General features: G+C 36.7%; 1 protein-coding gene across 1 annotated transcript in view; it reads right to left on the minus strand.

The window, feature by feature from the left end:
- AQR (aquarius intron-binding spliceosomal factor) overlaps positions 1-26,670 on the minus strand; it is a 46,351-nt gene extending 19,681 nt beyond the window's left edge. The window contains exons 1-22 of the mRNA XM_031064730.1: positions 26,518-26,670; positions 25,751-25,807; positions 24,909-24,949; positions 23,882-23,917; positions 22,708-22,828; positions 21,268-21,408; positions 19,623-19,691; positions 19,046-19,146; positions 18,310-18,386; positions 17,035-17,099; positions 15,034-15,150; positions 13,462-13,575; positions 12,593-12,696; positions 11,984-12,086; positions 10,862-10,982; positions 8,993-9,134; positions 8,113-8,291; positions 6,164-6,331; positions 5,594-5,763; positions 2,203-2,444; positions 561-704; positions 1-42 (exon numbers count right to left, since the gene is read on the minus strand). The exon at positions 1-42 is cut by the window's left edge and continues 10 nt beyond it. Of these exons, the coding sequence (XP_030920590.1) occupies positions 1-42; positions 561-704; positions 2,203-2,444; positions 5,594-5,763; positions 6,164-6,331; positions 8,113-8,291; positions 8,993-9,134; positions 10,862-10,982; positions 11,984-12,086; positions 12,593-12,696; positions 13,462-13,575; positions 15,034-15,150; positions 17,035-17,099; positions 18,310-18,386; positions 19,046-19,146; positions 19,623-19,691; positions 21,268-21,408; positions 22,708-22,828; positions 23,882-23,917; positions 24,909-24,949; positions 25,751-25,807; positions 26,518-26,670 (2,507 nt within the window). The remainder of the gene's footprint in view (positions 43-560; positions 705-2,202; positions 2,445-5,593; positions 5,764-6,163; positions 6,332-8,112; positions 8,292-8,992; positions 9,135-10,861; positions 10,983-11,983; positions 12,087-12,592; positions 12,697-13,461; positions 13,576-15,033; positions 15,151-17,034; positions 17,100-18,309; positions 18,387-19,045; positions 19,147-19,622; positions 19,692-21,267; positions 21,409-22,707; positions 22,829-23,881; positions 23,918-24,908; positions 24,950-25,750; positions 25,808-26,517) is intronic.
- Between the last annotated feature and the right edge of the window lie 104 nt (positions 26,671-26,774).

Consider the following 26,774-nt stretch of genomic DNA (forward strand, 5'->3'; position numbering starts at 1 on the left):
CGGATGGCTTCAATCTGAGTATGGGTAAACTGAATAGTATTGCTGTAACAAAGCAAAACGAGACCAGATAATTGATAGATTTTGCCAACAATTTTGATAAAAGCAATTGTTTTAACAAGTTTTATTTCAATTAATTGTTTGTATCTTTCCTGAACTACACATTTGCAAACTTTTGCACAAATTAAATCAGCATTACAATTATCTTTTTATAGATACAAGACTCTTGAAATTTCTGAGCAAGACCGTAAATCATGTTGTCCATGTGACAACAAACTCCACCTAAAAGCCTGTTTGTCTTTAGTCATTATTTGCAGAGAATGTTATAAAATTATTTAGGAATTACTTTCCTAATATTCAAATTCCTGAGACAAAAACCACTAAAGACTGTATTTCTCACTGTTCTTCAAGGGACTCTTTTCATAGATGGGGGACAATAAAATAAATTTTTCACAGATGGGGGACAATTTTGATTCAAATATAAAACAAACAAGTCTCATTTCTGAAAATGGACTGCTATGCATGTGCTATAATTTGAAAATAAGTTTCCATCCCTTTTTTACCGTTTTGGTTGATTATATGGATATGGTCCTCTGTTTGGGATAACATGAGGCTCTACAATCAGTGTTTTAGCTTCTTCAGGGTTTTCTTCACTTCCATCCTCTTTTCTTTTCGTTCCTTTACCTTCCTTCATTGGGAAAGTTATCCTGCAACGCATAATTTAAGGTTACAGTTCACTATGACATAGACTGTCTCAGAAGGTGATAAAGATTTTTTTCTCACCATTAAGACAAACTTTCATACAACAGGGAAACAACTGCTGCAAATGACAAAGTTTCAAGGAGAATAAAGAAAAGAAATGACAAGTGAATTGATGAAGCTGATTAAACAAAAAGTGTGTCAAAAGCACTCTTTTCATAACTGGAAAAGCCAGGAGCAGTGCTGAGAGCCAGCTGGAAGAACACTGAAGACAAGAAGCTCATAAGTGAAAATGAAAGGGACATGAAAACAGCTATCACAGAACATAAGCTATGTCAGTGTTCCAAACTATTCCAACAGATGAAGGTTTTTATCCTCCAATTTCAAATTTTTATAGACTTCTATATATATTAGCAAGTTTCTCTAATTCAGAAACAAATCACAGGTGAAGAAATCCCAATGCCCATCCAAAATGCAGACACCTATAAAAATAATAATCTCTCACAGGACAAATGTAGCAGTAGGAAGAGCAACAGCTCTTCATAAAGAGCAGTATCTCTCTTAAATAGGAACTGAAACTGAACAACAGGTCATTGAGGAAAACTGACTGTGAGATCTTTTCCTGATACCTTCAGACTATTTTTATATCATTATATAGTGTTAGTGCCTTCTCCACACAAATTCTCCATGCAGTGTTTCCAAAAAAAGCTCGGGAGATTAACTCCCTGCTTTTCAAGATTCAATTTAGTCACGATAAAAGCTGACTGCTGCAGGGGAAAGGTGTCTTTTCCCCCCACAGATTTATTCCTTCACAAGGAAAAGATGTAGTTTTTCCAGCTGAAGGAACTGTTCTCCAATACTATGCACTGTGAAATTCAGTTGTCAAAATTCAAGGAAGTGCACCAGGAGAGGCAGAATTGTCAAGTCTAAAAATGTTGGACAATAGCACCACTAAAACAAAACGAGTAAATCTCATTTACCTGCCAACGGCATCCTATTTCAGAAATCATTTCTAAAAATAAGCATGATGGGATTTCAGACTTAATCCTTTATGTTGATTGAACGGTGTTTCCAAAAGCTCAAATTTTAACTGGTGTTGAAATTGCTGTTCTTAGCTTGTTGTAATGAGACATGTAAGGAGACTATGTAATTAAAATTCTCTAGTCTGATCTTGAGGAGGCTAGATACGATAATACAGAAGAGAGTACTATGTGTCTTGATTCTATCTCATACTTTTGTTTTTTGCATATATTCTGTAGGCTGATCTACAAGCACTGCTCTGATGCATTTTTGTACAGAAGAGAACACAAGCTGGTCCTGTGTCTTGCTGTGGTACAGTTAACTCTATCATGTAACTATCTAAATCTTACATATCTAAATATAATCTAAACATATCTCCATCTTTTTTTAAAAGAAAGAGCATCTCCTTTCAACCCCTGAACATAACGCCACCTGAAAACACATTTCAGCAAGAATATCAAGAAGTACTTGAAATATTGAGATCACCTGAAGGGGGGTACATGCAGATCTGGATTGTCAACAGTGACTTTAACATTGTACCCAGGAAAGCTAGCTTTTAAATGATCAATGGACAGGAAAGTGTCATTAAAATCCAGAGTTGCAATCTGATTGGGCATTTTTGAATAGTGTGCACTACTTGGGTCTCCATATCCAAGAATGATGTCATGTAGCCAGTCAGGAACCACACAATCTGTGTTCATCAGGTTCCTAATAGTCTCCAGAAGAGCCTATAAATAAGAAAAGCCAGAAAAAATAGGATTGAAGAGACTGACTTTTTACCAAGTGAAAATCATACTGAAGATCAATCAAATCTGTTTTAAGATTATAGAATAGAACTCTTTAATTGACAGTGTTTGGTTAGATTGAGTCAATATATGGACAGTGTACATATGCAACAAAACATCAGTATCAAAGCACGGGATTCTTAAACTAAGAATAAAATAAGAGGTAGTAAAGATGACCATAATCATCAGTAAAGTTTTCATCCCAGAACATTCACAGCAAGGGAAAAACACATAGAAGATCCCCATGCAGTTTAAGGTTTCCTCTTACATGCCTATAAACTTCACCCTTGCAGTCAGCTTAAAGCCTCCCTTCAAGCATTTGCTCTTCACCCACTAATTAATTTATCTAATCATCTGCGATTATGTAAGTTTTCTCTCCTATCCCCTCTTGTGAAAATACCAATGCTCCAGACCCCAGATTTGCACACAAGGTGTGCTTTTTAACTAAGAGGTAGCTGAATCTTAGCCTTCCTGTTAAAGGGCTACTACTTCTGTGGCAAGTAGCCCTTTAACAGGAAGGCTAAAAATTCTATAAGAACCATCTCACTTGAAACATGGCATTTGCTCACCATGTATCTGCACTGATTTCCAGACCCCCTGATTTCCTATGCCACCAAACATGGACACAAATGAATGGCAAACACAGAGCATCAGCTGTCCACACCAGAATACAATACAGAACCTTCAAATGCCAAACTTGTAAAAGAACAGCCAGTCAAATCAAAGTACAGAATTTTATTCAGATAGTCTACATTTATATATCCACCTCCAAAGGGTAGGATTTTACTTTCCTGCTTATATTGTACCATTCAAAGAGTCAAGTAATGTGATCACCGTCCCTGCTTAGTCAACCTCTATTAAGGTCCTGATTCCTCCCCAGTACTCAGCGTGGGTGAGACCACATCTGGAGGGCTCTGGCCAGTGCTGGGCTCCTCAGGACAGCAGACACAGACATAGTGGAATGGGTCTAGCAAAGAGCCACTAAGATGAGTAAGGGATTGGAGAATCTATTGTTTGGCAAGCTGAGAGAGCTGGGATTGTTCATCCTCAAGAATACAAAACTCAAGGAGCATTGGAGAATTTGACTGATTTGTATTAAAAAAAAATGCAGTGGGAGGAAGTAAGGTCAATGGAATGAGAGTCCACTCAGTAGTGCCCTGTGAAAGGAAAAGGGGCAATGGACATGAATTATGGGAAATTCCACTTAAATACACCAAAATATTTTTACTGTAGAGGTAATGCAACACTGGAACAGGTTGTCTAGACTGGCTATGTAGTTTCCATCACTGGACATATCCAATTCCAACTACATAGCCACAAGATCTTGAACAAATTGCTCTAGCTGACTCTGCTTTAAGCAGGTCTTGGACTAAATCAACTCCTAAGGTCCCTCTAACCTTAACCATTCTTTGAATATGTTTCTTCCAGTCACAATCATGCTGTGGATTCTGTGACAGACTTGCAAAGCTACAAAGTTGAAGGCATCTTACACGTCTGAAGCCTGAATTACTTCAAGGATATATGGAAGGACAAGTCCCATTTTAAATAAGAATTTTTATATTTTTGTTGCAAATATAGAACAAGTACTCCTGGCTCAAACAAATATTAAGCACAGCATAATATGTTTGTGCTAAGAAAAACACAAAGAAATCAGACAATGTCACATTTTCAGGTAGTATTTCTAAACCCAGTGATCAGTTTCTAAGAGGAAGCAAGAAATATGTTCCTAGCAGCAAATGTGGTGTTTCTACATCACAAAAACTTTGCTTCAGCTTTTCAAAAAGTAATTTATATGCATGTAAAAATAGTAACATTCATTCCTGTAAGAACTAACACTGCTGACCAATTGTAGTGACACCGTGGTGTCACCTCCAGCAAACACACTGTATTTGCACTTTCTCTGCTGTCTCATCTGCTTAATTTACAAGGACTGTACAAGAGCTCCCTTGTCTTCTCTCCTACAAGCTCAGCTTTAAACTTCAAGCTGCCTTCCATCTGCTGCATACACTGTCTACACTAATCACAGCATCATCTTGTTTTCTTTTCTCCAGCTGAAGTTAGAAAGGTTTGCAAATGACATGGAATGCACATACCTAAACTGGTAGCAATGTGATAAATGTGGAAATGCCTTAGAATGCCTGGAAAAATGAAGGTATGAGACTTTCATAAATGCCAGCATAAAATGGCTTGCATTGGGATTTGCCTGTAAATTAGCTGCAAGAACACAGCACAAATGATGGCACTACAATGGTCCATGCAGATTGCAAGCTGCTGCTTCACACCAGAGCTATCTTTCTAGATAGAGAAAGGAAAAAAAAAAAGTCCAAGTCCTCCTGCCTACTTGTTAATCCATTTACACAGAACTTGCTACAGAATCCCTCAAAATGAAAATCACTTCAATTCTGCAGTGTATGATTTTAAGGCACCAAAAGAAATGTAGTTTTTCATTCATGCTGCTTTTCCAAAATGGAAAACTCAAGGAACATTAATGACTCAGAGGTCTAAAAAGCAAAGAAACTGAGTAAGAAATATTTTGAGGTGTATAAAATTATGCACCCTCACAGTGAAGGTGGCCTACAGCACTTTGTGCTACAGTACAAATTTGCCCAGCAGGTGAAGGGAAGTGGCTCCTTCCTTTCTGCTCAGCACTGTTGAGGCTGAATCATATAGTAGTTTTTGCTGAAAGGAACTTTTAAAACTCATCTAGTCCACCCCCCTGCAATAAGCAGGTACATCATCAAGCAGACCAGGTTTCTCAAGAGCCCTGTCCAACCTGACCTTTAAAATTTCCAGGGATGGGGCATCTACCACCTCTGGGCAACCTGTTCCAGCATTTCACCACCCTCATCATGAAATATTTTTCTTATATCTGGTCTGCATCTACCATCTTTTAGTTATTAAACAATCCCCCTTGTACTACCACTATAAGAAAGTTAGTCCTGATCTTTCTTATAAGCCCCCTTCCTGAAAGGGTGCAGTCAGATCTCCCTGAAACCTTCTCTTCTCCAGACTAAACAACTCCAACTCAGGCTTGCCCCGCAGAAGAGGTGCTCCATCCCTCTGACCTAAGAGCTAAGAGGCAAGTATCTTACCTTGAAATTGTTTTCTTTTGGTTTTCTTCTCATTATTATATTAAATGTCTCATAGACATCTTCTGCTCCATTTTGGATTGTGTTGGTCATGTCCTGCTGATACTGGTTTGGGTCCAGAAATACTCTGTATGTTCTGCAATCACCTTTAAGTCTTGGTTTTGGTTCAGGTCCTGCCCATAATGTAACAGCAATATTAGAATTTGACTCAGTGCTAAAAGCAAATTATCATTCAAATAAGTGATCCATAATTGTTCCTCAAATGAAATTCAGACAAATTCATATGATGAAACTAATTTCTGCATAGCAATGGATACATTTTCACTGCATTATTCTAATAGTTTTTGAACAGAATCTCTTTTACTCCTTAACTCAATACTGGATTTATTTAATTAAGATAGCTACATTAGATTTTACCAGAGGAAACTAGTTAACTTTTCACAGGCTGAAACTGGTTTGTTTTTTCCACGTATGTAACTAATTCAAGAGAGAAAAATTATCAATTAGGCTGTTAAATATAAAAAAACAGAGACAGAAAGATAAATCTCTTGAACAAGTTTTGGGATATCATACCTTCTTCAATGACACGCCCCTTCTCATCCAACATGCCCTGAATTTCACAGCCTCTGACATACACCAGGCCAGTCTGCTCCACGAAAGGCTGTCTCCTGTCAAACTTGGTGCCGTAGGGCTGCATGGGACGCACCGTGATCAGGAAGCAGACGTCGTGCTTGCGCAGACCTGAGCCCCAGAAGGAACAGGCAGGGATTTGATTGAATGGCACTGTCCTCATCAACTCCTTAACATGTATATAAAAGAACGCCCTCAAATTTCTTTTAAATAAAATCCCACCTGTATATATTTTGTTTTGCTTAAAATATGCCTTGAACTTAAGAGAATACAAAACCATAGGACACTGTGATATAATATATATAAAAAGTAGAAGTTGAATGCTTTTTTCATAAGAAACAACATTATTTCAAGATTATTCTTCTCCCAATAATCTTACTCCAGTTATTTTTACCTAGTTATTTTCAATCATCCCTAAAGAAGTGTAGCATTAACATCTTATTCTCATTGCTTCCCTCTCGACAAACCTCCAGTTCCTTTCTTTTTTCTACAACAAGTGCAGTGCCTAGAACTGGGCACAAAACCCTAAACCAAGTTACTTTAGTTATTTAGAGTAAAAGCTCACTTAACCAAGTTACTTGTTTACTGTAATATTCCGGTTTATAAATTCCAATATAACTTGAGATTTTGTCTTTTTCCCTCAGTACTAACACAATGTTGGGGAATCACATTCACTTGTTAGCAATGACGACCTCTGATCTTTCTGTTCTGCAGAGGTACTGCCTGGTAAGTTATTCCCCCAGCATGTATTTGTACAGTGACTTGTTCTTGCTTAATCATCCCTGTTGAAATACATCCTACTTGTAAAATGCTGCTTCTCCAATTTGCTAACGTAATTCTGAACACTAAATTTTCTCTCCAGTACACCTCCAGAGTCTCAGAGATCTAAGACACCTTCAAAGTTCAGAAAACATGCTGTATTTTTCATGAGACAAATAATTCCTCATTAAGCACCAGATACTGTTCCACAGAAGGCAGTTTCATCAAGATCCTGTTAAGTCAGGCAATGATTTATGAATTCTTCATCTCAGTTTTGATTTAGTAAAAATATGATTTTTTACAAATCATAGAGGCTGTTTTAGTATTTAAAAAGCTAGGTGCATCACTATATAGATACCATCATTATAGTGAATTCTCTGCCATCCTCCTAGATTTTCTACTTTAAGAGAAATCTACAGCCCCAAAGCAGCATCTGCTCATTTATCACACAGTCCAGCTTTAGCATTTGTGCTACGTGACCTGCAATCACACTATGCAGCTCCAGCACGTTTATCAGGTTTCTCTAACAAAAGAGAAAGGAGTGACATTTACTGATAATACAAGTACAACTGCATGCTTCTATGTGACTTGCCAACACAGTCAAACAAAGTTCAATTCCCCAAGCAAAAGAAGTGTCGCCTGTGGATACTTACAAGAAACAGTATTTGGTACAGTCAGCACTTCATAATATTCAAACACACTGTAAACTGCTGAAATGCACTGGTTTGAAATAAATAAAAATCTGCCCTCTCCATTTGTGTATGAGACAGACATCACCTTCCCCATACTTTTCAATATGACATTTTTAGCATACACATAATTTAAAATGCTAAACTAACTTTCCACAGTCCTGTAAAGGACAGCATTTTGCACTTGGTCACTGACTGACATCAGTCTGAAGTAATAAACATTCTGTTCCCAATAAACATCTAAGTAATTATTTCAAACTTCACTTTATGAAAATATAAACTCCTTAAACTTGGAATTTGAGTAACTGTCTTCTAAACAGTGTATTAGGATTGACAAATCTGTACCATGGATTAAAACCTCCTTTTCTCACAAATAAGACTACATCAAAATGTATTTTGACGAGCACCTGTTCTGAGCACTTTATTTCAAAGCATGTTAAGTACCTTCCCATTCATCTTTGATGTTATCTCGGACATTCAAATTAATTGTAACGTCTGCTCGCACTCGCATGGGCCAGTTTTCACCAATGTTGGGCTTGGCCACCTCCACCACTGTGAAAGAGACAATGGGCTGTGCCATCCTAGCCCATCCACCAAAGACCACACCTCCATATTCTGACAACCTAAGAAATAAACACCAAAATTTTATTAGTCATTAGCTGATAACAGATTAAATTCTTTTTTAAACTATGAAAAAATTTACCCCACAGTAACTTTTAAGAGAAAGTAGAATTCTTAACTTTATGTGCTACTGAATTAGATTCATGGAATTCTGCATTTTAGAATCAAAGTATAACATGACTTATATTTCAAAAAACAAAGGCAAATTATGCTAGCATTATTCAAAAATACTCACAGAGACAGAAGATAAAGGAAAGGTAACAAAAAGCAAGTACTGAATATAAAAGATATCACACCAAATAAGCCTTTTAAACCAAAAGAGGTTTAAAATGTGGCAGATGGCAAATTCAAGAATACTCAGTAACATCTCCCACAAACAGATGAGTTTATGACGTTTGTGTATTTTGTCAATTCAGCAGAAAATTAACTCATCCATCTTAACACAACTAAGGCTCTTTGTTAGCATCCAGCATGCTGCCTTTAACATACCTGCAGGTATACATAACCACAAACCCTTAAAATATCAACCCTTGGCATGGCAACACCTTATGGAAGGAGTAAGTACAAACCACAGTATCTATGTAGTAATTTTAAACACATTTGTTACTATGTACTTAGTACAAACACAGTATCAGTTTTTGATTCCTAAACACACTTTGATTAGAAGGGAACTGACTGGTTTGCACCAGTTAATAAATATTACCATGGTTTCATCCTACTGACACTATCTTCAATGTCCTGTCTGATCTCATAGGTGGACTCCAAGCGGAAAAGATTGAAGTTCCTCAGCAGGTAGTCATGGAGAGTCAAGAACTGTAGATTCAACTTGGGGAGTGCAAGGCAGCCTAAGGATTTACGGGATGATGGACAAACAAAAAAAAAGGATGAATTAATACACTGTTTCTATGAATTCATACATATATACACACTTTATTTACAACTGCCATAGCTGTTATCCTTGGAGATTCTAAAAATTACCCATTTTATCAATACACACCTCTAAAAAGCATGTATTTTTCAGGTTCTCTCTAAAAGAATCTGCACAAGATTGAAGGAATTTTCATCCTTCTAGCACTAATACAGTGAACTACTTAAATATTAAATCCATCCATGTATTCAGACAACTAAATGAAGTTTAGAAAATCAAATGCACAACAAAGTAACAGTCTTTGGAAATGCAACAATTAAGTTAGCATTAAAAAATTATGAAAAAGTCTAATAAAATAATAAAAACCATCCAACAATTTCCCTATTCCCATGCTTTATGTTTATTAGATGCCATAAAAACCATTAATGTAGAAAAAAGCGTTAAGTCAATAAATCAAATTTTAACACACATCTCTAAAGTTTCTGTTACTGGTTTGTTTATCAAACGAGAAAGAAAAACATAGGAAGATTAGATCTTATTACACAAAGAGTCTTAGAATTCCTAGACAGGTCCTAAAGCTTTTTCCATTGTTTTAGGATAGCCTTAGATGCAAATTTTCCATAATTTTAATTCCTGTAAGCTACTCATCTAACATTCCTGGACTACTATTCCAGTTTGATACCTATGTTTAAGACCTGTGAAACCATCTTGCTTTTGAAACTTGCAATATCATTGTTGAAACCTTTCTCTGGTATAGGTACTACATATTGATTTCACATGCACTGAGATAGAACAGCAGTGAAGAAAGGCAGCAGAAAACAGTAATTTATATTGTGGAAAGCCTGATGGTGATAAAATACTTTAACACATTTCCCAACACCAAGTAAGAAACCCTGTCCTGTAAAGCTAGTTATATGCATAAAGGGCAAGGTGTGAAGCAACACCTCTTTAAGGCTTCACAGTGTTCATCAGAGAGACATTCTTCTTCCCTCATTTTCTAAAAGGAAAAAGAAACAACACTCCTAACATTCTTCGGTTAAAATTACTCTTACATAAATTTTAGACCAAACTTATTTAGTTACTTTTAAGATCACAAAAAAACCCCTTAAAATACCACAAAACCAACATTGTCTTGTTCGAAACCAGGACAGGAGGATACATGGAGATGAAAAAGTGTAAACTAAACTAAGAAGCAAAATAGAAAAAAATACTTTTAACAGTCTGACAGCAAAAGAAATACTTCACAACAGCACCACCAATACCATAATTCCAAAAGTGTTCACCACAGGAGGAAATATTTCTACTAGTAACCAATGTTACTTGACAAAATTACATCTCGTCATTAACAAAATTTCTTTAATTCTTTATTAAAGTCACAAGGATCATCTGCCTTCTCCTCCTGCCCCCTCTCCCCTCCCCCACAGTAAGCCATATTGCCATTAATACATTTGGCTGATCAAACACAACCACACAGCACACAGAAGCCAACCACCCAAAACAGGATGAATGACAGTAGAGCTGCTCTGACCTGCATTTAAGAACCTGAATAGTTCAGAGCACTAGAACAACGCATCATACCCCCTGATCTTACTCTAAGATACTGGAAGATGCCAAACTACAGTGTGTAAGTTTCTTGGACAGAATAAACATAATACATCAGAATTCCTTTTTTACTTGCAGCATTTACTGAACTACTAATCATACCTTCTCCAGAGTAATATTCAGTCGGCACAATATTTTCATCCCAAATAATCTTCTCTGTGGGATAGAGAGGCATCTGGTTGAGCTGCTGAATTTGAGATATTCGTCGCTCATGACGGGAAACCTATAAAAGGAAGCATTTCAAACCTCTGAGTAAAAAAGGAACAATAAAGATACTTTTGAAACAAACAATAATTCATAAGGTGGTCACTTGAGTTTTCTCCATCAATATTTTTCTAATTAAATATTTTAATATAACTAAATGCAAACAGTGACATCAGAAGATGAACAAACACATAGTCCAACTACTCGTCATAGTACAAGAATCAAACAATCCTTTGGGTATTCAGCAGACCAAAAATGGCACAACAGAATTGAAAATACTCAGTCAAGGCTCAGTAGAGAATCAACTTCAAGGAAAACTTATTTTACTTTCCATTAAAAACATGGTCAGTACCTAACTAATACTACTCATTCAGTAACAGTTAGTCTTTGGTTCCTCTTTGGGACACAAAAAAATCTATCCAATACTATAATATGTTATCTGAACATATATCTTTCCATGGCAGCCATAGCACATCACTACCCTCAATACGTCAGAAAACCACACGAACTGTTTTTAAAAAAATCAACCACAAAAAAACCTCATGAATGAGATTTTAAAAAACAGCTACAGTATTCTGATATCAAATTAGAAGCCTACAATAGTATTGCTACACCTTGAATATCCAAAAAACCATGATGTGCATCAAACAATATTTCAAATTGGTTTGGGGCCCAAATAGATACTGAATATCTAGATCTACTTTAGCAGATCTTTTTGGTTTTAAATGGGACAAAAACTTTTTCAGAAGAACTCAAAACTGTTTCCAAGGCTCTCCTTATTGACCTAAAAAACCACATAAATATAGAAACTATATTTATGAATAGGCATTTTCGAATACTTAATTTATATGCTTTTAAACCCCATCTTAACATTCCAATTACTGCAAAAACACTGCTGTGGCTCACAGGTGATTCAGAAAACATTCTAAACGACTACTGTACTGCAGTGTAGCTGCTGGATGTAGCTATGCCTTGAGTTTTCAACAGAAGAAGTGCAAGGAGCATTAATCATGTTTTTACCAGCAATTCCAGCAGGAACTCCTTCTCGTGGCTCGTGTCCTCCCCCTCGGGCAGCGGCGGCAGCAGGCACAGGTACGACGCCACCTGGTGGAGAACGTTGGAGCTGCACAGCGAAAGGAAAACAAGAAGCCTCTGTCACACTGAAACCAGGGAGAGCATTACTGAAGCTGCTTTTTCCTTAAAGAAAACTCCAGCTGTCTGATTCGACCAGAGCTAAACAATTACGGGTCAGGCTTTTAAGTGAAGTTTGTGTATAAGGTGTAAGCTGAACCCCTCACCTACAATATACATGGCAAGGGGTGGATATTTTTGTATTATTTCAAGACCTGACACAGAAGCAAGCAACAAAGCATACACTGCCTTTGTCAAAATACATACTGCTATCCTTTTACTCACAGCATTTACAATACAGTACAGTTAATACAGTGGCATGCTTTCATGATTTCTGTTGTAGTTCTTCTACAGAACAGAGTAAAAAAAATAAAGTAAACAAGTTAGATGTTAACTACTGGCTACGCACATGAGAAGTCAGAAGAAAAAAAGCCTGGAAACTTGTTAAGTTTAATCATACTGAGAACCAAGAATTTCAATTTCAGTTTGCTAACTTACCTAAGAGGTCCAAATAACTTCACCAGCGCATCACGAGTATCTACTGCAGCTACATTTGAGAGTGCAAAGTCGTACAACTCTGGGAAATGTGCAAACGCTGCTCTCTGCAAAGGATTCATGCATGAAAAGTGGATGTAAGCATATTAATGAAATGATTTAATAACAGTTTAAATACTTAGAAAAAAGCACAGCTTCTTCTGGTTCAGAACATGAACCACTCTATGGACCCCACCAGGATAGAAATACAAGCCAGATTGAATCTTCGTTTTTCCTAACGCCACCTATTTGTTACTCCTCTACTTCTGACACAGTATCTTCCTTACTACACCCTTCTACCACCATTTGTTGTCATTAAAATAAAACATAAGGAAGCAGATACACAGCTTTGCAAGCAACTAAGAAAAGCCAGGAACAAGTTTAACTTAACCATGCTTCCTTGAATTGTTCTGTTAAAACTGATGCAAACAATTCTAAAAAGTGTGAGTGAATTTGTACAAGGGACCACTGTAGGCACATGTGCACAGTGATCTTGAGGAAATGCTGCCACCTACTGCATCACCACGGGGTCCTACAGCATTCTGCTTCCCCTTAACAGACTTAACAGGAACAGTTCATTTTGGTAACACAAGGTCAAAAATGCTGATGTTTTGCTAGAGCATATTAATTAGTTATAGTCTCATCCACCATGCTGAAGCATTACACATCTTCAATTGCTACAGACAGCCAAGCTACAGTTATTCCTGTAACTCAAGAGGGAAAATAAGGGGTTTGATTTAGGAAATAACCTCCTGCCTATTCCAAATGCAAATTAGACTACAACAGCAAAACCAAATCCTCTGTCTCTCACAAGCACTTCATCCTCTACTTACCTGCAGAGAAGTAATTCTGTCATAGTGAATTGTAGTCATCTCATTCTCTGTCAAAGCATTTCCAGTCTGATCATTGATTTCAAAGCCAGTGTAGAATTTGAGCATATCTAAAAGCTGAGACATCATCAATATAAATTAGTGGATTAACAATAAGAGACACCCCATGAACACTACAAACAAAACCACAGTTCAAGAGGACAAATGCACAAACAAGAACTCCTCAAAGTTCTAGAAGAACTGGGAGTAGTATCTGAATTTTATACTTGGCTGATGCACAAAATCGTTTTTGTTAGGTATCTCATCTGCAAGCCATCAAAATTTCAGTATTGTCCACAAGCAATGTGGTTTCTTGATATACTAGGGCTTGAAATTGAAACTCATCACAGTAAGGTGATCTAGCCAGAGGCTGTCATAGAACCCAACTTACAGCTTCCTGCTACAGAAAGGGAGAGGCCTTGTGCCTTTCTGCCCTCTCTGATGGCAGCTCTGAAGTTCATCTGACCTTTCAATAGGATTATTTAACTTGGAGGAAGAAAATTATTCAGATGTGCTGCTGCCTTTGTGTACCATCAATACTGACACTCAGAGAAAATGAACAAGCGGCAGAGATGGGGGACAGCAAACAGCAGGAAAAGCAGCTGAGATGCAGGAAAGGGGACAGATCTTCAGATCCTGCCATATAAAAAACAATGTACTAGCTATGAGAGAGTAAACTGAAGTACAGAAGTGAAAAACAGCTGCACTGCAAAACTGTGTGAAGTCAAAATGAACGAGAGAAGAATGCAGTGGTGACAACTTCTGCTCTGTGTGTCGTAAAGCATGCCAGAAGCTGCACTGCTTTCTAGCTTGTACTTTTAAGAACTCAAAAATCAGAAGCAGAAATATTACGCTGCTCTTGTGAGACCCCACCTGCAGTACTGTGTCCAGCTCTGGGATCTCCAGCACTAAAAACCTTGTTGGAAAATGTCCAGAGAGTTTACTGTAGGGCCCAACCACCTCTTCTGTAACAACAGGCTGAGAGTTCAGACTGTCCAGCCTGAAGAAGGCTCCAGGGAGACCCTATAGCTTCCTTTAAAGTATCTAAACAGAGCTACAAGAAGGATGGAGAAGGATTTTTCACAGAACATGTAGTCACAGAACAAGAGGGAACGGCCTTAAGCTGAAGGAGGGCAGGTTTAGATTAGACAGCAGGATAAAACTTTTCACTGTGAGGATGGTGAGGCACTGGAACTGGGTGCCCACAGATGCCCCATCTCTGGAGCTGTTCATGACCAGGTTGGATGGGATTCTGAGTAACCTGACCTAGTGGAAGGTGTCCCTGTCCTTGGCAGGGGCATTGGAAATGGATGATCTTTAAGGTCTGTTCCAACCCAAGCCATCCTGTGATTCCATGAAATGCTATGTGAGTAGTCACACACATAGGTACAGGTAAGAAAAAAATACTGTGTGACAGATTTAAATAAAGATGTAGTTTGCATCAAACAAAAGCCTATTTTTAATAAAAAGAAACCAACTGCAGCATTCAGAAACAAAGGGAATGAAAAAGTTCTTTTCAAGAACTTTGTATCTCACCTGGCAGAAGAGATGACCCTCTTTTTCTCTTTTAGCAAGACTAGACAGGTAACAGTGAACAACAAGATGGGAGTCATCCAACACTGTATTAAACCAGCGCCGTGTGGGAAGCAAAGCCTGTGGTAAATAACATCATGTTAATACAACCGACTCCTTAAAAAGTAAGAAGTCCTGGCTTCTCAGGATTTTCCACTGCAAGAAGGCATATTAAGATAGATTGCTGCAGTTATTTGCATACCTAATACCCTCACAGAGGTATTAAAGCAGCAGTTATGTATGCCAAGACACTGGGTTGATGCAGGTAAGCTGCTAGGAACAGTGCTTTATGTAACAGGAAGCATGACATGAACTTGCCATAAGTGAGAATTCATCCTGCCAGTCAAAAAGTAAATTAAATAAAGCAATTATTCTACTACCAAATGTCTACAGAATGATTGTGTGCTACAAATGATAAGTCAAACTGCTTCAGCATTGTTTTAAATGTCTGTTTTCTACACTAACTTAATGAATTTTAAGCTTGAGGTCCTTAAAATTGTCAACTGCTGCTTCTAAATATGATAGGGTATCTTCTCTTCTTTGCAAAATACTCAAGTATTTTTCAAATCTTTAGTAACAACACAAATAGAGATCTTTTCTTCTCAGTGTAAATAGATTAAGCTGCTATATGTAGCAAATGTTGAACAGCATACAGTAGAAGACCACAACAATTTAAGTGAAAAATTAGCTGCTCTCTACAGACTGAATTTAGAAAGCCAAAATGCCATCAGCATGATGTTTAGAACTGAGATGAAGAAAATAAAAGAATCTGTAGTAGAAAATGCTGGTTGCCCTGTACAATAATTATGAAAACAAACTCATAAAACCGTAACAACTCTCCATTGAATTATTACTTTCAAATTATCAAATCACCAGTTTTGATATGCAGCATATACACTGTAATATGAAACAGTAATATTCTGAAAAAAGCCAAGTAAAAAGAGCCCATTAACTCAGTACATGCTACAAAGGCAATAAGACTTGAATTTACAGCTAATTTCTCGTTTGTTTGTTACAGTCACTTGAACAGGCTTTATAAACCTATCTGAATTCTAATCTTTCTGTAATGCCTAGAGGGAACCAATCTTAAAAATGCTTCTAAGCATTTTAAGTCAGACAGACTTTAGTTCACCTTCCAACATGTTTTCTCTCACCAGAGTATATTACATACATAAGACAGCAAGCTCTAATTTAAATTATTCAATCTATTGCAACTACAAGCACAGACTACTTCAGTGATTTAAAAGAGTGAGCCTGCAGAAATTCACCACAAAAGCATTTTAAAGTTCCCTGTGATACTGTTTCAGAAAACGCTTGTTTTATTTGACAATGCCTTCTGAATCTGAAGTTACTCTAAAATAATTACTCATGCAAAAAATTGCAAATTAATGCCATTTAATACTGGTACCGTGGCGCTTAAAACTGTCTCACTTCCTCGGTATCTGCTAAAAAACTTCACAAAACCTTGCTCCACACCTTATGACTCTAATAAACTGCAGATCCCCAGACTTGGTACTTCTAAATAATGAAGTCTAGCCAAATGGGAATAGTTTGTATTTCAGACTACTGCTGCTTTCTGGGATTTAACCCAACAACACAAAAGAGACTTTAAGTGACCTGTTATGCACTGGGAAGAATAATTCTGAATTATTCCTACCAGATTAAAGCATTACACATTTTCAGAAATGGCCAGTATTATTACCTCTATTCCAATTAAACCCTCATCACTGAGCACTTTAGGATCCTAGCTTTGTCTACTGGCTTATCAACATTGCTGGTCAGCTCCCAGTATGGATGCAATGCTACAACTTCTTATTTACAGATGGAAAATCACTTTTAAACAACCATATGCAAAGCTGTGACATAATCACCTCCTATTTGGAATAAGGCTGTAATAATTACTTCATGCACTTCAACCCTAGAAAAGTACACCTGGAAACTGGCTGAATCCATTTAAAAACTTACCTCAAGGTCTAGCATGAGTTCAATAAACCTCTCACAATAATGAACTTTGTCCATAGAAATAGGACCTAGACAAAAAAATTTTAAAAAGTTTAAATTGATCCACATCACAATATACTTACACTTGAACAACTCCTTAAAAACTAAATAAATGCTACAAATATAAAAGTATTAATTTTAATCTTGTTAAAAGCTAATTAAAATATTATTCTCTTTTTAAAACAATCCTTTCTTATATTAAAAATTCTGGTTAACAATGAAAGAGTAACAGAACCAGAATTTCAGGAATGATTTTATCTGCTTTGAAAAACCTTGAATATAACAAACAAAAATGCTCACTTATACAAGGTATCACTTGCCCATTATGTTTGTTAAGAACTTTTAATGCCAGGTACTCAAAAATACATTTTTAAAAGCTGCAAACAAGATGTGTGCAAAAGGCCTTGACCATATTCAAAGGTACTCAGAGGTGACTACTAAGGGGCCTTTAGAACTGTGTCAAAACACTACATCTCCCTTAATGACTTTCCAACTCTTACAGCCTCCAAAGCAATGCTGAAGTAAATTTCCTAAAACAGGTTTAGTATAATTAGGAAAACAGAAGGGATAAGTATCCTTTCTGAGGAAGCCACATTACAAAATTTACAGCTCAGGTAAGAGCTGAAGTTTGCTAAGAGTTTAACAGAAAAAGCAAAGCTCTGGAAACTGATTTCACCCAAATTGTGCTGTGCTTAGAGCATAATAATCCTTTTCTGTTAAAAGGCTAACACCTTCCTCCACAAACACTTTTCCTTTCTAAATCAGGCAAGGAGATAATTTTGCTTGTCACAATGACTCAAGAGCAGCCAAATCTTACAGAATTTCTCTTCACTTAGGCTTTTGTTCTTACTGTAAATCAACAGTATGAACAGACAGAGCCTTATGATACCCATTTATACCATCTATTTAACGAGGTAAAGTACTTAAGTAAGTAAGCTTTAAGGCTCTAAGCACACAGTAAAGAATATAAATTCCCAGAAATATTGTTTTTACTAAGTACATACTGAATAGAAGGAGATTTAAAGTAGCTTTTTACTGTTTAATTTTTAAGGAATATACAGATTTGAATATTCATTTTGATATGAAATCCATGCAGACAGGCATAGTGTTCCCTGCAAGCCTCAACTCAGTAAGCTCTCCAACCTCAGGCTGATATCCTAAGGACTAGTTGCTTCAGCAACACAAAAAGATTTTCAAACAGATTACCAGATAACAAAGTAACATAAGAAAGACAGTTACCTGAGACAGGTATTGACTTTAGAACACAAATGAATTTCTGAATGAGCTGTGAAAGAAATCTTCTCTCTCGATATGCTCTAAAATTGGACATATGACAAAAGAATTAATACTCCTTAAATGCAGACTAGAATAGTATATTGTAGCTTTCACAAATACAAAGTTAGCTGCTTCAAAATTATTATACTGATAGTAGGTTGCTTTGAAACACACCTAAACTATTTAGATGATAACTTTTCTCTCTGCACTCAGGAAGACAGATTAGCAGCCTACATTTTTGGGCACAGAAACTGATTAACAACCTATGCTTCTTACTGTGTCAAGAAGAAGTCAGTCCCCTCCTACACATTAGCACACTGCAGCACAAAGGCATTGGAACATTTAATTTTGGTGAAATAGACACACATTTATTGAAATACTTGCATAAGCTATATATACCTAAGAGTGAAACACTTGCTAAAGGTCATGAAAAGAAGCGAGTAGCGACATGAATATTCTTTTGTGCTTTCATCCTTTAGTTCTAACATTTGAAATCACAAATTCACTGACCAAATAAAATATGAAGTTCTATAACAGTATTTTACATAAAGACTAGTGAAAAACAGAACAGCTTCCAGGAGACCACGTATGATGAATCCTCATTGGCCACAGGTTTTCAAAAACCACATTTTTCATTGAAACAATTTATTTTAGCTGAAACACAATGAATGCATTAAGGAAAAAAGGCTTCTGTACATACTGCGTTCTTGACTCTTCATCCATTTTTGCATCATTTTTCTTAATTAGATTCCAGAATTTTCTTAGTTTTGGTGTCTTTTTCAACTCTTGTTCCAATCGATTCTGTAATGTTAAAGTGATATTCAGTCACCAAGGAACCTTGTTTTCATGAGATAAAAATACAGTCCAGTCTTTTTATTAAAACAAAGGAAAAAATATATAACAAACTGAAATAAAGAACTGTCTCTGGCTACTCTCACTAAGTATCACTGTGAAACAAAAATGAAATCATGCTAAAGAGTCCAGCCCTGACTAGATGTCAACTCCATTGCCTCCCTGTGACCTCATGGCCTTGTCTATAAATTATAGCTTGAAGAAGCCATAAACAACAAAGCTCAGTTTTCTGAAAAATTACATAAAAAACATTATTACATGGAAATTTGCAATAAAAAAAGGATTTAGCAAAGCAGACAAAAATGTAATTCCATAGCAATGCTGTAAATATTAGAGTTCCTCAACAGTATTCCATGAGAATTTACTGTACAGGATTTGGACACTGCCTAGAAAACTGCTCTGCCAGTTAACAGTGTTATGCTTACAGGTTGTAGAGCCATCCACATGGGTAAGGAAATCAGCTGCTGCACCTGTCCTCTGATCAAATCCACCTCCTGTTAGAAAGTCACAGATGATAAAAATTTTTAGAACATTCTTATGTTTTCTGATACGCCTGTCTTACAAAATACATCTATGTACAAATCTGACAAAAATATTTATATTGTTTTATCAGATTTCACAATTTCCTAACAGGAACCTGCACGATAACCCTACTCAGAGGCAACTCTGTATTTTAGGTTCTTTTCATGGAGTCTGTCAGTTCTTAACACTTCACCATGGGCCCCATCCATGCAAGTACTTTTAGGACGAAAGCTGCTGAGAACTGATGTTCCTTCTTTCACCATTTCTTATTCCTGAACTCACCCACCGTGCTTTCTCTACTTGTTTTTAAGCAGTTCTTTGTCTCCTGGAGCCCTTAATTTATCAAGTTTCTCTCACTTCTACACTCTTCCCATTGTCTGAAACAAACCATATTGCCCATGTCAGTTCAAATGTGCTCTCTCCAACTATGCCTATGCTCTGGATCCACAAAGTTTTCCTTCTTTCCTGAGCTACTGAAAAATTTCAATTAACATCTTAAGTACGTCTTCATGGACAAATACTCCATTCTCAGCATTCTGAAACTTCAAACTTCAATGCTCTTCACTAAAAACACTTCTGTGACTATTCCATTCTGCCTTTCATAAAAAAGGGCAGCTTCTAATAATAGTGTGCTTTTACAGGCACACTTTCAACAGCTTCCCTATCATGTTGTATTAGAAATATGCTCTGCAAGAAGGATTCTGTAGTCACCATCAAACTATTTAAAATGAAGATTCATTGTATCATGGCCACTACAGAAAAACAGTATCTCAATAAACTATACACTTAAAATTCAAGATGGTTACTGGCTCCCAAAATCATTCCCAAAATCAACTAATACACTTTTTATGTTGTTTTATCTGAGAGACAATTTTATTTGTGCAGACCCTGATTTTGGATAATACACCCCACATGAAATATAAGGAAAAAGCCCAGTAGCAAAAGAGGTTAGAGAGCATTGCTACATATAACAGGTAAAGTGTTCTTCCTGCTTGCTACTTAGGATCTTTAACTCTGTTTTAACCATAAATTGAGAACACAAGTTGGTCTAATGCTTTCTTAAAACTAACTCAGGAGAACTGCAGATAAAAATTGTATCTAAACCTGGTTTCAAAAGTGAAAAAAGCCTCACTGTCTTTCTCAATAATTAATGGAAATAATTTTTGCGCTATTTCTTAGGCAAACTAAAGAGAGCACAGTAGTAACTAATCAGTTTTAAATGTAAAGCATCTTTTCAAATATAAATACATAAATTTTACAATACCATTTTTAAAACAAAAATTTATATCAAATCCTGTCTTTTAATTGTCTAACTGCCAATCCTTCAGTTGCAAGTCTCATCTACGACCTTATGTCAGAGAAAAGCAAATGTGCAGAGAGAGATAAGTCAGGGTCAAAACAGAGGGTAAAAGCCCTCTGGTAGTGTGTTTTCCTTAAATCGGAATTTTGCTTCATCTGTCTTGTAAGAAGAAACTGCTCAAATTAAACTGCTACAAACACAAAGCAGCATAAACACACTGGAAATATTTACATTTACTTTTAACATACCAAACTATTGAAGCAGTGATCAAGGAAAAGCAGCAGGACTGTCTGTTCATGCAGAGAGTACTCACTCTCATTTTCGACCAGCGATGCTTCCAGTATGCGTTTGAAAAAGAAAGGAAAATGTTCTGGCCTTTTTTTGAATGTCTAGGAATAGAAGAGGAAGGTAACTTTGAATCAAGTTGATAGAAATAATTTCAATCTTCATTCACATAACATAGCTGAAGTTCTCTAAATCCATTTAAATCTCTAAAAGAAGGGATCAGTTTTTTTCATTTTCATTTATTCTAACCAGGCAGCACAAGCAAAACAGACTAATGATATCCTTCTGACAAGGGATTCTCCCCCTATACCTTCTGCATAGTCTAACAGGTGATGCACAGGACAAACTAAACAAGAAGCACAGGTGAAGTCTTGTGGGGATGTTCACCTCCTGACTGCACAGAAATACTCTAACATCTCCCAGCTAGAAGATAAATGGTAGGTTTTGGCCAATGCTATGGCAGCTTTAAGTGACATGCAAAAAGTGAGCAAGTAAAAACCACCAGAGATTAATTATAGTCCTGGAACTTCCATTGAGCTACCTGAGCAGGAAAAAGATAAACTGAATAATTACCAAGATAAAGTAGTCCCTTTACAAGGGCAGTCATGTACCAAATAAATTTAACTAGGCTGCTTGGAACATAACGTGCACCTGTCATTTTATTTCTAGTACGTATGCCAGAAGAAAAGCACACAGATAATATTAAGTTATTAATCAAGTTATTAATCCTTTGTGCTTTGCCAACACTCAAGTAATGGCACACACATTGAACTAAGTGTGCTTCTGAAATAATGCCAGCAAAGAATGCATAAGTAGGCTTCTGTCGTTGAGATGGCCTGTAAAATCTGGATTGTTTGTAGAAACATTAAACAATTTCTAAACCTATTATTACCAAAAAAAAAAAAACCAAAACCAAACCAAACAAACAATATGCACAAAAGAAGAGTAAGACATTATTTTAATATAAAGCAAAAAAGGTAGAAACCAATATGCACGTTTTAAGCAAGGCTTTATTGGATAATGCATTAAACTTTCGTGGTGCCTTACTGAATATACAGATATAGAAATCCTTCTTTTTCCTTCAATATCAGAACAAGAACTTCTCTGTAAATACCCAGCCTCTGTCAAGTGGCAAAAAAGTAAATGCTGGTGATAATGCTCAGCATCTCACAGCAGAACCAAAGACTTTCACACCAGAAGGAATCAAGTAATTTTTCACCTGTCCATTCCCTTCTCCAAAAAAGAACACCAAATTTGAAACACCATATGAGGTATTCCAGCTGAGGCACCATTCCTTTTTAACTCTACAAGCTCTTCTACCTTCTGTCACTGTAAGTGAGCACACTGTAAAAGCTGCAACTTGCAGATCAAAGTCAATTCTAGCTGCAATTGAAATCAGTTACCTCCCACGCAGGGACATTCTCTCTGAACTTCTCATTCACCATACAGCAGATTGACATTAAATATGCCTTACTGGACACCTCTGGAGAATAATTCATCCATAGGTAATTTTCAAGGTACTGACTGTGAAGAGATAAAGAGTATTTCATTAGTTGCAGCCACCCACATAATCTGTCACTCATTTAAAAAAGCAGTTATCCACAAGGTTTTTTTTCCCCTCCTTCCCCCAAAAGCCATCTTCATAGTTTGTGAGTAGTTCCTCAAGTTACCTCTCATCTAGGTCACTGAAGCAAAACTTGTTAGACTCAGTAACTGATGATACTAACAATGTTCACAGAAAGGACAGGAACCTCTGACTCTGTGCTACTGCTGACATACAAATTCCAGAAGTCCATTGCGTGCCATTTGTTAGTGTCAAACCCTTAACCACAATTGACATTTATTCTTCTGCACTTTTTCTAATTAAGATGCAAAAAAAAACCCAAGGGAAGTTTGTCCTTTTGGAGTTACTGGTGCTAACTTAGGGACTTGAGCCTTTCTGAAATATATAATGCATCTCAAACAAAAAACATCTCATATTTTTTCTTAAGATTTGAGAGATATAAGAACCAAACAGAACATAATATATTGTGGTTTTAAGTACATACTGCTAATATTTATTTTACATCTTTTTATACATACTCTGTAAATTCTTCCAGGAAAGTCTGAAGCAGTTGTGAACTACAAATAGATAAACAGATTTCCATTCTTTTTCATGAGAAGAAAACATTAATGACGCTGCTGCACCACAATCCATTTTTAATCTCATACTAAGAGACATAATCCAAAAACTTCTCTGATTTCAGTGAGTTCTGATTTAAGGCTTAATGATACATTCCAAATTACAGACCCAAGTTTTTCACTTATTTCATTCATACTCTTTTTCTCGGTGCTCCACTTACACTAGAAATTGAGAATCACAGAACAAGACACTCTGAGATGTCACTTACATTTATGGAATTATTTCCTCTTTAAACTAACGTCTCCTCACTTAATTTTCCTCAGTACACAATTCAAGGCCTTACAAAGTATGAATCAATACACTACCTTCAAACTGTCTTACTGCCCTGCATTTGCTTCTCACTTTTACAGGTTCCTAGGAAAATATAACTCCAAATTTCCCTCCCATTAGCTCACCTGAATTCAAGAAGCATTATCTTTCTAATCGCAAACCTAAAAAGGAAAAATTAATCAATTAACACAGGAAAGAAAGTCTCCCAGACACAGCTGCATAGAAAATGACTATATTTTCCTTTATTTCATTATATAAGGAAACTTGTAGAAACCCTCAGGAATTACTTCTGTCCTGACATTTCCATGCAATAGCAACCACTTGAATGCAGAAGCAACTGCTGTAACACTGGAGATGCTAAAGTTCATAGAGAGCCATTAAGCAATTACATTCACATTTAAAAGAGATTAATGTAGGCCTTTCAAATATAAAAACACCACTTCTAATAGCCTTGATGATACAAACTGCTAGCGGATGAGAGCATCTCCTGGAAATCTACAATTATATATTTAATCTGTTCATAATGGTGTTTTTTTCTTAGTGACTGGCAATGGAAGTTTGCTTTGACTCCATATGACAAATTCTTAGATTGTTTTCATACAGGAATAATACAGAGAATTCTCTGCAGAGCTCAATCTTCCCCAAAAAGCTCCAGCTACAGTTACACCTCTTTTCTGCACAGAGAGTTGCAGAATGCAGTGTATCTTGGATTCTTCTAACAGTACAATTCACTGAAACCACTTTCCCTTAATGAATCTGGTAAGAGCAGCCAGAACAGAGGAGGAAGCTAGAGGCAGTGCACTCTGCAGCAGTTTTTTTCTTTACATTCCTTAGAGACAAAAGAAGAGATCAGCCTTCTATAACTACCACAACAAAACCAACATAAAAGACAACAGACCACCAAGGAAAGGGTCTGAAAAATATTCACTCCAACCATCACGTTTAAGGTTTATGGGCTTAGGAACTCTCTTGTTACTACATTCAGACTTTGAAATACCATCATGGTTAAATTACTTAAATGCACTTGAGTCATTTTCATCTGCTTTCAACATATAGATGAGTTTGAAAGTACTCTATCAAACATTAGAAACAACTCCAACATTGATAATGTTGGAATGGTAGTAAATAAGAGAAAGCAGCCGGTCTACTTACTTTGACCTGACAATTTCTTTTGTATATATATCTTCAATGACCTATGGAAAAAAAATTTAAGAGACTTTTATATACCCACTAATGTGATTCAAAATGTATTAAGACATTTTACTCTGAATTAGATACCCTCTGCTTGCAGCTATTAAAATACTTTCAATAAATTTTTCCAACAAGAATGAAAGAACCTGCACTATAAGTCGTAACAGACTTACAGTCTGGCACATTTTGACACCACATGACACAGAGATGCAGTTCAGCTGTTGATATACACCCTAACAATCTACAGTCCTAACTATCACAAATACTACAAAACAAACTGAGGCTAAACGGAGATTTAGGCAAACATCCACAAGGAAAAGAAACTTAACAATTAAGTACCCTGCAACACACTATGCCAAATTTTAAACATTCAAAATGCACATATCCACCAGAATGGCAATAAAGTTGTCGGATGGAAGGTTACCAAAGAAGCTTTTAGAAAGAATACAGTTCAGTAATACCTGCATCTTTCATCCTCATTTGATTTCTAAGAGTAGAACCCCCTCAAGCATCTTTTCACCTCAAAGGAGATGCATGAAAGTCTTTTGCCCTCATAACTTTGGGCAAAATAAACCTAATAGAATACAAAATAACTGCATGCCACAGCATACCTTCCTGACAGTGCCTACATTTATAAATTACAAATACATAACAAATTACAGTGTCTCAAGCAACAGTTGACCTTCGAAGCAGTCTCCTAATAGTCTCATATAAAATAAGCAACACTAAATATTGGCACATCACAGACTGGTTGATTGTCATTCCTTTACAGCCCCCAACAAAATTCCAGTAGAAGTAATTACCTTTACATCAAAAGACAATGTTTTCTTCACATGTGGAGCCCAGTATTTATTTGCTAACTGCACAAGGAAAAAAAAAAGAAAGGTTAAATACATACATTTTCATGTCAATGATACAACATCTCTACAACATATCCCATCCCCAAACATATCCCATCCCCAAACTTTATTCCAGTAGTATCTTGCTTAACTTGCTTAACTTCATGCTAACTACAAGTAACAAAATTATGTTTCTTTAACAGCAATACTTATCAACCATTTAAGGTTGATAACCATTGCTGTTTATAGGCTTTTATGCTTAAACCTCTTTCAACAGAAATGTGAGTCTTAGGAAAAATTTCAGATGCATAGGCTGCTATGTAACCAACATTTCCTATTCTGAACTTATGTCTAACAAATCCATCAAAAATAAGCCATGATCTTTCAGGAACTGCAAATCCCAAATGGCTAGTGCTTATGCTTCCTTGAGGAATCTGACAAGTAACTAGAGGTGATATAGAAAAGCCTTGCATTTTAAGGCTCTTAGCTGCGGCCATCACTTCACCAATACTCCTGAGCAATGGTGACACAAGAGCTTCCTGTGTAACTTTATTCAAGCTTCTTTATGTTCTGGAAGAGGAAGGAGAGCAGATTTTCAAGGAAAAAAAAAAAAAGAAAAAAAAGAAAAAAATGAAAAGAAGAAGGAAAAAAAGAAAGAAGACTTGTAGGAAATCACTTAGAACTTTCACCATCACGGAACTCTCGGTAGCTTTTCACACATTAAAACACGCCTTACAGCGATGCGCAGTGTACTGCACAGACGCGTTTGGTAGCGCTACTTTGTAAATCCCGCTGGTCCGGAAGCGCGGGGGGAAGCACCCTCTCGTACAGGACAGAGGCGTACATCCCTCACCAGCTGCGACCAAGCAAGACGCTCTCCCCATCGCCCACGGCCTGCAAAGGCTATTTCAACACCGCCAGAACGTCCCTTCGAGCCCCGGCTGCGGCCGCAGCAGAGGCGGCCCCGGGGCGGCGCCGGCCCCACCCG

This window comes from Geospiza fortis, unplaced genomic scaffold, assembly GCF_000277835.1.
Source record: "Geospiza fortis unplaced genomic scaffold, GeoFor_1.0 scaffold54, whole genome shotgun sequence".
Lineage (NCBI taxonomy): Eukaryota > Metazoa > Chordata > Aves > Passeriformes > Thraupidae > Geospiza > Geospiza fortis.